The sequence below is a fragment of the Pipistrellus hanaki genome (assembly GCF_964339955.1).
Source record: "Pipistrellus hanaki genome assembly, chromosome: 3".
NCBI classification, from domain to species: domain Eukaryota; kingdom Metazoa; phylum Chordata; class Mammalia; order Chiroptera; family Vespertilionidae; genus Pipistrellus; species Pipistrellus hanaki.
The window spans coordinates 152,794,162-152,808,737 of record NC_140505.1 but is presented as its reverse complement, the minus strand read 5'-3'; the positions used below and the strand labels follow the sequence as shown (position 1 = coordinate 152,808,737).

At 36.0% G+C, this 14,576-nt stretch overlaps 1 protein-coding gene and 1 long non-coding RNA gene across 2 annotated transcripts in view; one reads left to right on the top strand and one right to left on the bottom strand.

Annotated features, from left to right (window-relative positions):
- Positions 1-14,576, top strand: part of LOC311619475 — a 375,387-nt gene that overhangs the window by 42,414 nt on the left and 318,397 nt on the right. The gene's annotated exons all lie outside the window — the stretch shown is intronic.
- The window catches only part of SYT10 (synaptotagmin 10), a gene marked incomplete at its 5' end in the record, with an annotated part of 58,910 nt that overhangs the window by 23,720 nt on the left and 20,614 nt on the right, over positions 1-14,576 (bottom strand). Inside the window, one exon of the mRNA XM_084877879.1 lies at positions 3,388-3,955. Within this exon, the coding sequence (XP_084734005.1) occupies positions 3,388-3,955 (568 nt within the window). The remainder of the gene's footprint in view (positions 1-3,387; positions 3,956-14,576) is intronic.

Sequence of the window (14,576 nt, the reverse complement as noted above, 5' to 3'; positions counted from 1 at the left end):
TCTTGCCTTGTCATAATTCCCATTGCACAGATAAAATAATTACAACTTAGAGAGATTTAGTAACATGCTCAAAGCCATATAGGCTACACTGCTTTAATGAGAGAGAGAGAGAGAGAGAGAGAGAGAGAGAGAGAGAGAGAAAAGAGAGAGAGAGAGGCATGTGGAGGGAGGAACCAGATGGCAACTATAATCTTTAGAGGTAGAACAATGAAGAAATTTAGATTGTAAATTATGTAGATACAAATAATATGAAAAAAAAAACATCCTGCTTTATAAACAACAACAAATATCATGATTAAAATATGGTTAGCTTTCACTACTAAGTTCTGATGACATTCTTTCACTGAATCAAAATATCACACTGTGCTTACTTAATTCTGTATTTATTTAAAAAGTATGGCATCAGTTTTGAATTAAGTGTAAATCTGGTGGCACAAATTTAAGTTTTAAATATGCTTAGTTCTGATTAAGCATGGATAGAACTGGAGAGCAATATGCTAAGTGAAATAAGCCAGTCAGTGATTTTACTCATTTATGGATAATAAAGAACATTATAAGCTGCTGAACCAAAATAGACAGAAGCAAAGAAGCATCGAACAGACTGTCAAACTACAGTGGGAAGGTGGGGGAGGGTTGGGTAGGTAAGAGATCAACCGAAGGACTTGTATGCATGCATGTAAGCACAACCAACAGAGGCAATACACTGGGTGGGGGAGTGAGGGCAAGTGCAGGAAGGTAGGGGAGGCAGGGGTGGGGGTGGAGGTCAATGGGGAAAAAAGGAGATATATGTACTACTATTTGTAATACCTTAAAGTCTTAAACAATAAAATTAAAAAAAAATAAAAATAAACACTTCTTGTAAAAAATAATTTATTAGTAAAGAAATTGTGAATATAAAATGTATAACTTTTGTTTCAATTTGATAGAATTTTTGACACGGACATCATCCAGAACCACAGGAAGGGTGGCTGAGTGGAGATTCTACAACTAGAAGGAAAGAGAAAAGCACACTGAGACTCAGAAGGGGGTGCAGAAATAAAGTGCAGAGGTACGGAGGTACGGAGTACGCATGGAAAGTACTGGCAATTGAGGTCACGGTTGTCTTTTTCAATCAGGAGGAAATCACAAGCTCCCGACTACTCTGAACTCCAGTTCTGGGCGAGACTCTAGGAACCCAGACTCATACAGGAGCGAGGGGGGAAGGGCACTGGACTGTCTGGCCTCAGGTCTGAACACGAGGGCAGTTTTCTCTCTGAGGTGCTTGCAGAGATTACCGCAGAATATTGAGACCTGGGGGCTTCTTAGGGCAGGGCTGAAGGTTAGCCATTGCTGTTTGCTCTACCCTATTGATTCCCTGAGACCCGCCCCACCCAATTTAGAACCCCACTCCAGCTGTGCTCAGAGGCTTTTGCATATGAATGGCCTGGCCCTTTGCAATCTAAAATTACCTAACAAACTGCAGCTGGGTCAGAGAGCCCCAGAACTTCCAAAAGAAGGCCCAAGGCTCCACAGCAGCTTGCATTGCTTCACAGCTGGGCCTCATCCGGGCACCTCCAAACCACAAACAAAGAAATGGAATCTGCAGATCTTTCTGTAGTTCCTGCTGGGTGGCCTCAGGCAGAGCTAAATTTGTGCTTCCTGAGAGATCCAAGAGCCAGTGTACCCAATGGTCAGAGTGGGACCATCAGATTACAACTCCTCAGATCCATAAGGGACACTCTCAAGGGGCAGACTCAGTGAGCACCAAAGCCCTACTGAAGCAAGTCCTGCCCCAAAAGGGTGTCTCGAGCACAGTTCTCCCATCATAGACACAACTGATCCTCATAGCCAATTGGCCTGGAGGTCAGTTCCTCCCAGTGATACCAACAACAATCAAGGCTTAACTACAACAAGACTGTGAACACAGCTCACAAAGGGGAGCACCAAGAGTGTCCACCACTGGGCCCTATAAGACACCTAGCACACAAAGCCACTCTATCAACACAGGGAAGCAGCCAAAATGCAGAGACAAAGAAACAGGTCACAAATGAAAGAAATGGAGGAAAGCAAACTACTGGATATAGAGTTTAAAACCACAGTTATAAGGTTATTCAAGAATCTTCTAGAAACCACCGATAAATTTAGTGAGTCCTTCGAGGATATAAAAAAGCACCAACTAGAAATGAAGCATACACTGTCTGAAATAAATAATAATATACAGAATTCCAACAGCAGACTAGAGGATCACAAGAATCAAGTCAAAGATTTAAAATATGAAGATATTAGCATATTATCCTTTTATTAGTATAGATTGATAGCATTATAGAGTACTTTAACTCTGTTTTTTTTCAAATTGAAGTTATTTTGTAATCAGAAAAGGCATTTTGTAGTAAAAACTTCTAATGTACAAAATCACTTGTTGACCATTCAGCATTTCTAATACTATAATTGTATCTATTCTAAAAATGCTTCTGAAGAAATGGGCTGTTTTAAACCAAACAAAGACCATTCAAAATATTACCAAAATACATTTTAGGCTTCATCTGAGGAAATACATCAATATTAACTATGAGGTAAATAAGTAATGAGAATAGGTGACAAATAAATATTTTATTTTATTTATGTTTATTTTTTAAAATGTATCATTATTATTGAAAGTATTATAGATGACCCATTTAAAAAATCCAATGACCTCTCCACCCTGCATTCCCTCAGGTCTTCATTGTACTATTGTCTGTGTCCATGGGTTATGCATATATGCATATAAATTCTTTGGTTAATCTCTTCTTACCCCCTACCTCCCCTCTTCCTTCTGAAATTCATCAGTCTGTTCCCTGCTTCTATGTCTCTGGATTTATTCTTTTAGTCAGCTTATTTTGTTCATTAGATTTCACATGTGAGATCATGTGATACTTGACTTTGTCTGACTGACTTATTTTACTTAGCATAATACTTTCCAGGTCCCTCCATGCTATCTCAAAGGGTGAAATCCTTCTTTTTTAGTGCTAAACAGTATTCCATGGCTTATGGAATATGCTTTTTTATCCATTCCTCAATGAGCACTTGGGCTGTTTCCAGATCTTAGCTATTGTAAATAGACCTGCTATAAACAGAGGGGTGCATATATTCTTTCTGATTGGTGTTTTGGTATTCTTAGAAAAACTATTATTTTTAGTAACTTATAAGAACATTTTTTAAAGATTTATCCAATCACTAATGTAAGCTACTAGTTTGTACTGTTAGATGCCTGAATTTTTACTTACATGTAATCAAGTCCTACCTTTGCAGGTTCTTTGCACATAAATTCCACAACTTTGTAAACTTATTTCAATAAGCTTGGTAATTCTTTGTTTTATATACCACTGCAGGTCAAATAAAAAGCAATATATTACTAGAACTATTACTTACTGCGGTAGCCCAATGGATATCTCTCCATACTGTGGCTTCTCTGGAGAGATCAGAGATATCAAACAAATTTTCAAGAATCACTTCTCCAATCATGTCATGTCTAGAAAATCTGTCAAAGTCATATACACTGAAGTGCAGTTTTCGGTTGCTTATTTGATCATATGCTACAGGAAATTGAAAAGTTTCGTCAAATTGAGGATTTAAAGTCTTTCTGTGCACGCGGGTCTGGAATTTCTTTTTCCTATCTGGGAGAAGATACATCTTCACATACGGGTCAGACGTTCCTGTGAAGTCTTTAGCAGGGAGATCTAAAGCTTTGATGAGTTTAACAACCAGAAGTTCATTTTCATAATCATACTGGAGGGTAAAGTTAAGTTTCCCACAGGTTTTGACATCTTCTTTCCTGTTGCCCTCGGAGTCGACTGATTTCTGTTTGTAGAGCTCTGGTTTTATCCTCCCAATGCTGGTTGTTGTTTCTCCTCTTTGTAAAACGGGTTCTGTGCCTATACTGAAATCAACACTGGACACGTGCATTTGCCGTGGTAGATGTCTCTTGAAAGAACTGTGGCTGTACACACAAACATACACACAAGACCATTTAGGCAGACTATTGGTGACAATATCTAATAGTAGCATATAAACTGTCCCCACCTCCATGAAAATGGAAGCATTATATTTATATCAATAAAACACACACACACACACACACACACACACACACACACACGAAAAACCAGAAGTGCAATAATTCAAAGGAAAGGTCTCCTAAAATTATAGAAACACTGGAAACACAAAAATGCAAATATTTATGACCTTTGAAATTTTGTAATTTTAGTTGTAAAGAAACGCAATTACCAACCGAATTCATTATTTCACAAAATACTATGAATCATCAATTATCTGGGCATATCTAAATGTAAACATTGTGTAGAAACATCATACGGATGGCTGGTTTCTTTTCATCTGGATATTTATGTCTCATGGATTCCATGTTTCAGTGACTGGAGCATTAAAATAAAAAATGTTAGTCCTAATTTTCTTATAGAGTGTTAATTATTTCTAATACTTAAGATAACTAAATGACTATTTACTTTTAAAAAGCATATTTACTTTTAAAAAGTTGTGACAGCCCAAATAAGTACATTTTCCTTTTTTCAACAGGGAGTGGGCTTTAGAAATTCTAAGGATTAAAAAAGTGTAGACTTTTAGAATTTAAGACATAATAACATAATCAAGTTTTTAAAATTCAAACTGATTTTCTTATAGTTTCACCTAGTCAAGATTTCCAGAACATTAGCTCTACAGTCTTACTAGTGTCTTGTAAATGTGATTGACATTAAGATCTGCTACTCTTATACTTCCTCCCTGATTTCTGGAGTGAGCATCCTCAAAACTTGGTCCCAGGTCTTTTGTTCTTTTCTTTCCTTATCTGTCCATTAAACTAATCAGTTCTTAGACTACAATTATTATCTTGAATCTGATGGTTATCTAGATATATCTCAGATACATGCATTTCCAGTTCCATTCTCTATTATCTCCAAGAGAGAGTTCTAAATGGATGTCCTAATTTTGTCTCAATTTCAAGCAAACTCATTATTTTCTTGATTTGCTCTCAAACTAGGCCTCTATTCTAGTCTTTGACAATAGTGTTAACATTTTTTACCAGTCACTCATGTTAGGAAACTGTATGCTTTGAATCACCTTTATCCATGATTGAAACTTTGTAGCCTTGAGCAGAGCCAAGCCTCCTGCTTGCTCCGTGGCTACAGCCATGTTTGTTGGGATTTATTTATCTTCTATAATTGAAAATTTGTAACCTTGAGTGGAGGCCTGGACCAGCCAGGGTGTGTGGAAAGCTTGGCTCTCTCCATTGCTGGGGAAACCCAAGCCTCCTGCTTGCTCCGTGGCTGCAGCCTTCTTGATTGGGTTAATTTGCATACTTGCTCCTGATTGGCTGGTAGGCATAGCCTATGAGTATAGCGGAGTAATGGTTAATTTTCATATTACTCTTTTATTAGATAGGATATATAGAGCTGTCTAGAATGGAGAGGTAATAAACTTTCCTAAACAGGAAATGTAGAAAGATAGAGGTTGAACAAAAGCATTTCTGTCTCAGGTGAGATGCTTGAGCTCTAAGTGTTTTCTAATATTTAATTTCTATGATTCTCTGTCATTCTGTGGTTCTTTGATAATTTTATGTGTCTAAATATTTAATATTCATTATTATGTATATTAATAAAGTAGATTTTTAAAAAATAAAAATGAAAATCTGAGGTGTTTCAAGTTCCCTCTCTTACATTTAATTAGCTTATTTTCTCTAACTGGACTGAAATATCAAACAATTAATTGAACACCATAAAAAATGCTTAAGTTGTATTGAAACAAATTCAACCTAAGTCCTGGAGTCAGTAGATAGGAAACTCAGTGGAATCCTATTTTCTTTTCATTAGCCAGAAAAAGGAGATTTAGAAAGCTTAGAAGCTTGACCGGACTGGAAAGAAGAAATGGTGGACCTTGAAAATTACTTCAGGTTTTCTCAGTGGGCAGAATATAGTCAAACACTGCTGCAGTTAAATATTTTACCCTTTATTATCTCTGCATGATCTACAATAATAATCTGCTTCATGTTGATATTTATTGCTGTGTTGCTAACAATTATCTGGAAGAGAACTTGGGTGCTTCCTGGGCTGGAAAAAGTTTAGCTACATCAGAAAGCAGGTATAGTTAAGCAAGTTTATTCTATCTATAGATATAAAACCCTGAACAGCATGGCAACTGTTAGACCGGTCAACCATTTAACCAGAAGTTATAATGTGCACTGACCGACAGGGGGCAGATGCTAAACACAGGAGCTGCCCCTGGTGGTCAGTGTGCTCCTCAGTGGGGGTCAGCGAGCTTACTGAGTGGTGGTGGGAGCAGGAGCAGCGGGGCTTGGCTGAGTGGGAGCGCTGTGGTGCCCAGCCTGGGCTCAGGCTCCTCCCTAGCCACCTGTCACTTCGTGCACTACTACATCCCTTGGGGGATGTCGGACTTCTGGTTTAAGCCTGATCCCCGGCTGGAGAGAGGGAATAGGCCAGGCTGAGGGACCCCACCAGTGTACGAATCTTTGCATTGGGTCTCTAGTATAAATATAAAAGGCTAAGTTGACTCATGTATGCATGATATATATAAAACTCTTGTTAGTGCCAATCGCATCTGTGTGTTTTGATTTGTCATTGTTGATTGTGAATTTGGCTGACACTTCTATTATAGAGAAAGGGCAAATAGTGATATTAAAATATTTCTTCTAATTAGTTTCCTTTCAATGTGCACAAATTCATGCACCAGGCCACTGGAATAAAATAATTAACAATATTTATAGTATATGTTCTATTAAGTTTTTCTACTTACACATGAAATATGACATTACTTAATCCAATAAAGTACAAAGTTTACTTGGTTAAAATAATTTTGAGTTTTTTTTAGATGTTTTAAATATTTTTGGCTAGTTACCACAAATTGAAAGAAAGCAAAGATGTTTAATTTCTAAGTTATGATAATTACATATACAAAATTCCTATTAATTCTACAGTTTTTGTAGTTTTTATTTTATATGAAATAACATATTTTAAAACACTAAGTACCAAAAAGAAATTTGTAAGGTAATTATGTTGTATTATACTTTGGAAACTAAGATATGAAAATATTATTTCTATGTAAAGAAATATAGTAAGATTATTCTTATGAGGAAATTAGCTCCTAATTAAAATGATACTGAGTTTAAGACCCAATATTTTAATTTCTGCATATATCTGTATCTATGTTTATATCTATCTATATCATCTATATCTATCTATACCTGTACCTATATCTATCTTTATTGGATTAAGCTTGAAAAAATCTGCTACACAGATTGATCCCATTTAAATGCATTAATAATACTATTAAATATATTTTGACCTTGAGATATACTAGATCAAAATCAGAGACTAAATTAGTGTCAAGGAACCATCAGAGAGTACATATGAAATAAGAATGTAAAAAGGCATATAGGAAGTTCATATTATTGTGAATTCTTAAAAGTGCTTGGTATAATCCAGTTTAAATATTCAATGTCCCTACTAGATTTTGAATATTTTATTAAATAATCTAATATTTCTATCAAAAATCACTTTCACTTATGCACCAATTTTTATTTTTTGTGAGCAAAAAAGAAACCCCCTAAAAATTAATTCCTCATTTTTTTATAGATTGGTTCCCTAACTTCACACTCACTTATACTTTTCAATATAATTAAATTTTAATCTTCTACCCTTCTCCCTAAAAATCAGTAATTTCTTTTTTATGCTTCAGAATATAATTGTAGAGCTGTAAAGAGCTCCTTTCTAACAAGAATCAGGGTAGTAACATTTTTGTTCTAGTAAGCCAGTGCCCTAATTACAGGGTAAATAGTGCATATTCGAAGTCACAGTTGAGCTAGTCAGCTAAGAAAAGCTTTAATTATTACAATGTTAAACTATTACCATGACAACACAGATCGTCTTGCTTGCTTTTTCTTCTCTTCTTTTTTTTGGAATGACAGAGATAAGTGGCTATTTAGTGTCACACAAATATTCAACCAATCCAAGTGTAGGCCATTTGATTATTTCTGATCCCATTCTTACCCTTCAAATCTAGGAAAGCACCACCCAAGTACTTTCACAGACGGTGAAGGAAAAACTTTCCCCATCTTATCTGAACACCTGAAAGTAGCTATAGTCAATATTACTTGATGCTTGCCTCTCTCTGGTAACATCTCATCTCTTCTACTCCAACTTATTCAACTCTTCCAACTCAATAGAACCTCCAATCCATAGATCTTACTACCATTTCATAATCACGTATTCCTTAATATAATTTTCCCCTTTTACCCAGTTTCAATCCCACGATTAGTCATTAAAGCCACTCTTCGCACACATCCCAAATTCCCTTATTGCTCTCTACTTTCTTAGTTCTAGAGTAAAACCACAGCACCAGTTAAATTCAATTTCCCATCATTGCTACACCTGCACGTGTGCAAGTGAATCTGACTGGAGTAAAACATAAAACAACTCTCACGGTTTCACTTTAAATTCAAGACCACATTTCTCATGTTGACCCTAATGCTGCACAGCAATCCATTCTCTTTCTTAAATCTCCTAGATCTCAAGAAGGCTATTTCACTTTCCCACCTTTTTTTACACATTGGTCAACTTCTTCCTCAGTCCCAGTCTCCACTGATGACCAGACTTTGCACTTCACTAAGAAAACTGAGGCAAAGAACAGAAACTTTCCAGACTCACAATACCTCATCAACACTCCTATCTGAATCTGTACCCATATATTTTGCCTTCTAGTTGATATTAAATTAACCACCAATGCTCCTAACTAAAGTCAATCTCTCCACTTGTAGTAGACTAATTCCCATTTTCTCTCATGTTATCTTCAAGAATGCTCCTCTCCAATTCCTGCATAATTCTCTCTTTTTATTAGATTGTTGTCATAAGTATAACAGCATACCCTTATTTCTCCTATCTCAAAGGAACCTTCTATTCACCTCACTTTTTCTCTCTGTACTGTTCTGTTTCTCTAACACATTTCAGCAAATTCCTTGAAAGAGTTAAGGATGGTATGTTCACCACCCAGTTTCTCTCTTCCCATTCTATTTAAACTTACTCTAGTTAGCTTTTCACATCCTAACTCCGGCATAACTGATCTTGAGAACGTCACCCATGTCTCCTCCATGTGACTAAACTCACAGGTCAATCCACAGTCCTCAACCAAGCTGGGAAGAGAGGAGTCACTCCTGGTTGTTCACTCTCTTCGCTTGGCTTCTGGGTTATTTCCTACTGGCTTCCCTCCTACTTCATGCATCTCTACTTCTCATTCTACTGTGTGTTCCTTGTGTCTTAACACTAGAGTCCCTCAGAAATTCATCCCTGGCCAAAACTGGTTTGGCTCAGTGGATAGAGCGTCGGCCTGCGGACTCAAGGGTCCCAGGTTCGATTCCGGTCAAGGGCATGTACATTGGTTGTGGGCACATCTGCGATGGGGGTTGTGCAGGAGGCAGCTGGTTGATGTTTCTCTCTCATTGATATTTCTAGCTCTTTATCCCTCTCCTTCCCTCTCTGTAAAAAAATCAATAAAATATATTTTTTTTAAAAAAAGAAATTCATCTCTGGTTTCTCTCTCTCTCTCTTTTTTTTTTAGTCCACTATCACCTCTTTGATGATATCTCCTGTTTTTGGACACTAGCTGTAACCCAAATTTATATAAGTATCACAGATTCTCTCCAGAATTCAAGTATTATCCAGTTGCCTACTCAAATTCTCCACTTTGATTTCTAATAGAATTCTGAAACTCAACAGAAATAGATCTCCCACTCACCCGATTTACAATCTTGTCTATCTCAACTTGGTCTTTCCAGCTGCTTAGGCCAGAGTCTCTGAGTCTTCCTTGACTCCCCTCATTTTACTCATATGCCTCAGCTAATCTGTCAAAGAATTCTGTTTAGTCCAGCCAGAGTGGTTCAATGGTTGAGTGTGGACCTATGAACGAGGAGGTCACAGTTTGATTTCCAGTCAGGGCACATGCCAGGGTTGCAGGCTCAATTCCCCAGTGGTGTGTGTGTGTGTGTGTGTGTGTGTGTGTGTGTGTATAAAGGGCATACAGGAGGCAGCTAATCAATGATTCTTTCTCATTATGTTTCTATTCCCCTCCCTCTCCTTTCCTCTCTGAGGTCAATAAAATTATATTTTAAAAAAAGATATTGTTTGTTCTACCTTCAAAATAGATCCTGAATCCAGCCAGTTTTCACCATCATTAATACCACCTTCCTGGTCTCATTTACCATTACCTGTGGTCTGGATTATATAGCCATGGAATGGCCTTTCTATTTCTATCCTTGTGCCTCTGTCAAGATTCATTCTTAAAACAACAGAATTATTTTTTCAAAGCATAGGTCAGATCATGCCACCCCTTTGAATAAAAACCCTTAGTGGCTTCTCATTTTACTCAGAGTAAAAGTCAAAAATGTTTTAGCTCAAATGTTTCAGCTTCTGTTACCATTCTGATTTTTCTCCCAGCATTCTCTGTCTTATTCTCTCTGGTACAGCCACTGGCCTCCTGGCTGCAGTTGGAACACAAGAGGCAAGTTCTAGCCTCAGGGCCTTTGCATGGAGAGCTCTCCCAGGCACTCTGCTGCCCACCTCCCAGCTCTTCAAGATGTTCCAAAACATCTCAGCAAACTCTATACTGACTGTCATTTTTGAAATTACAGTGCTACCCCCTCTCCCATTTAGACCCACCAATCTCTTTATTTTGCACTATTATTTTCTATAGAACTTATTACCTTCTAATATATCATGTAATTTACATGTTGTTTGGTTCTTTTTCACAAGAATGTGGGTAGGAATTTTTGGCCATTTTGTTCCTTAATATATATAAAATGTTTAGAAAAATGCCTGGCACATAACAAGTGTTCAATAAATATCACTGAATTAATAAGTTAATTGAATGTTTCCCCCCCCCAAAAAAATTTAGACATTTCATAAACAATCCAATAACAACAAAAGTTGTTTAGAGGGAAAACTGTTTTCTTCTCAATTATGCAATATAATAATTAAAATTCATTTAAGTAATCTATTTTTATTCTGTTCAAATAACTTATCAGCAATCTATAAATTAACTGCCATTAATAAAATAAAGATTCAAACAAAGGTTATTCTGAAAACACTTTCCTCTAACCTTTCTCCATGTTAAAATATATAAATATATATATATAAATCATAACAGGTGACAAATAATTGCTTTTGCTCTAATATCTATTTACAGAAATATTATGAAGCTATTAATTAAGTTGGGAAATATATCTTGGTATTTTTCAATCTACAAATAAAGTTCTGAGAACATATTTAATATTACTAAAAAGAAGCAATACAAAATGAAGCTTTAAATATATATTAAAAAGAACCCTCTGTAATAATAATACAGAAAAACATCTGGTCAAAATAATAAATTTAAGAACTTTCTATTTAGTATAACCAGTTCTTTAGAGGGTTTTTTGATCTAGACTGTGTATTATAGCTTTACATTTCTAGCTCAGTGTGTCTGCTAGTTATCATGAGCCTACTTCCTGGTGAGCACAGCTAGGTTCTGGAGGAGGAAAATGTCTTAGTCTTCCCACTGAATTCACCTACCACCCTGGGTGACACCTCTTCTATATTCCACATTTCATTGAGCATACTACAAATAGTGTATTAAAAATTCCCTGTTTGCAGATTAACATTCCATTCTAAAATCCTTTTACTTGATTTTGGTCTTTATAATGGTGGAGTCAGTCATATTCATGATTTTACGAATTTCATAATAATATATACTGGACCTAAGGAAATGAGATTTAAAATTTGTAGCAAAATAATTTACCTTAACATTTCTGTGACTAATAGAATCAACCCCCCCAAACATTGTTTGCATTGTGAAGAAGGAGGGCCCAGTCAATTTAAAATCAGTGCTTCTAAAGAGACGATATTTATCAGTGCCAGAAAAACAAACTCCCCAAATTTGAATCTATTTTGTAAGGTTTTAAACATGACCTTGATTGATTCAAAGAGCCATCCCATTTCAGGAAGGAAGTTAGTGGGTACACCAAATGCATATGTTTCAGAAAGGGGATTATTTTACCACTTCAAGCACTTGTATAGCATGATTCATGAAATTTTATTTCAAGGAGCTAGATATCAGCTTTTCCCATGGTTATGGACAAATCCTGCTTCTTGATATCCTAGTTAACTATAAACTTTTTTTTAAAGTTTTTTTTTTCTTCTTTTTTTTTCCTTCTTTTTAGAGAGAGAGGAAGGGAGAGGGAGAAACTTCCATGGGAGAGCAGAACATGCATCGGTTGCCTCTTACATACAACCAGGCATGTACCCTAACCAGGAATCAAACCAGCAACGTTTTGGTACATAGGATGACACCCAACCAACTGTAGTAATACATAGGATAACACCCAGCCAACTGTGCCACACTGGCCAGGGCAACTATATACCCTTTAAACTGTCCCTTGGTGTTACATGTTGCTTTCTAGTCCTTACAGTGTCCTGGAATGGATAACTGCAATTTTAGCTATCTTTTGAGAGAAATTTAATTAAAAAAAATATCAGAAAGAATACTATGCAATGCACTTTTACATATTTTTACATAATTCTTCACTTCTTGTTTAAGAGTTTAAGAGTATACATTGAGTGTTCTTTCTGACATTGTGTGTGATGATTTTAAGACTTACCTTTCTAAACAACCAAAACTAATTATAAATCTATCAGCACCTATGAGTCAATGATTTCTTTCCATGTACCTTTTTCTGCTTTTGTTCATTGGGTCTGCCATTAGGTTTCCTAATTATTTTCAATAGGTACCTAGAATCCTCTCTAATAGTGGCTAACCTTGTTATTCATCATCCTCAACAAATTATTTTGCCACTTTTTATTCACTTCATCTTTATACCACTAATGAATGCCCTGGAAATTGGTCCTCATACTCATTCCTGGGAGTATACTATCATTAACCTCTTTTTAATATGAGCACAGTTTATATCACCGCCTGATGATGCTTTTAAAAGAGAAAGTGAAGTGGAGAGATGTCAATCAAAAGCACTCACTTGATGTTTATTAGGAACCTACAAAGCAAAGGAAATCAGGTTTCACAGTCTTGTTCTCTGAGAACTTAGGATGTAGTTTGGCAGAACAGCAGTATTTCAATATTAAGACAATAAGCATTAAATACTACATTGTAACTGTGACTTTAAATTATACTGGATAATAGCTTATGATTGGGCAGAAAAAAGTAGACTCCCAGATGCATTTTCTTTGAAGATCTTACAGTAAACAAAAAGGTCATCATTCCAGACCAAGGAAACGGCATGTGCAGAAAGCACAGAGGCAGAGTTAAGGTCTATAGGAGGATAAAAACAAAAACAAACAAACAAACAAAAAACACAGGGACCCTCCTCATTGGCAACCATGAAATATCTATTAAAAAGGATAAGATGAAGTCATTACATTCATTTGTTGTTGATATTTTTTATTCAACAAATACGGAGGTGTGGGAGAGTAGGTTTACAGTTGTTAAGTATGCAAAATGTAAGTTTACTCTTTTATTATTATTAATTTCTATATTATTTTCTATACGAACAACTGTAAACCTACTTTTGCCCCACCTTATATACCCTGAGTTCCCACAGTGCTTTGTCAAGGTGTTAAGAGCAATACAGAAATGAATTTGGCCGGTTCTCTGCCTCAGAAAGCAGTATAGTGCTATGTGTGTGGAAGTACCAAAAGTGCTATAATGGTAATTTGGTATCATCAGACTGTAATAGTTTGAATGTCAGGCTCTTAAGATGTTTGAACTAAACTTGAAAAGACTAACATGACATTTAATTTATTTTTATAAGGGAATCTTACATTCTTCCTCTACAACTTTTCTCAGGTTTCTGTCTTTTTGTTGTTGCTTGCTACTTCCTAATTTTCATTATGTTTTAAATACTGTATTATATACAAAATACTAGAAGATGTCTTCTCCTCTAGTCTATACTATAGACTTTTGCCAAATTGATTTTCCTAAACACAGCTCTTTATTCAAGGGAGTCTTCTGCAAATATTTTTCACAAGACAGACTTTGAATGTCTTGGCTATGACTTCTCCTCATACTTTAATTCCAGCAGATTTTATTTTCCATTATTCCCCTATATTCTGATTAAGGTAATTTACCTTCTGTTTTCTTAGAGATTTCTTGTTCTGTGTCTTTTCACATAAATTATTTCCATGTGAGATGCACAACCTCTCCCAATTGCCATTTATGTAAATTCCTAGTTTCCTTCAGCCTCAACTTACTGGCTGGCACTCCTCCATGCCTCAGCTGGCAATGATTTTCCTATTATCTGAATTTTGCATTCTCCACTATACAATTTACACTTGCAATTCCTTATATTGAAGTTGGTGTTAAGTATCTCATCTCTGCATTATATTGCCATTTTTTTTCCAGCTCCCTACAGTTAGCAGAGTGGAAGAGTCTGTAGAATACACTGTCTATTCCCAAAAGTAAATATATAATATATAGAATAAGCCTATTGGATGAAAAAAACACAATCAATCAAGATGGATACTAGAAGAATGTGTAATGAAGTTATCACATGAAAG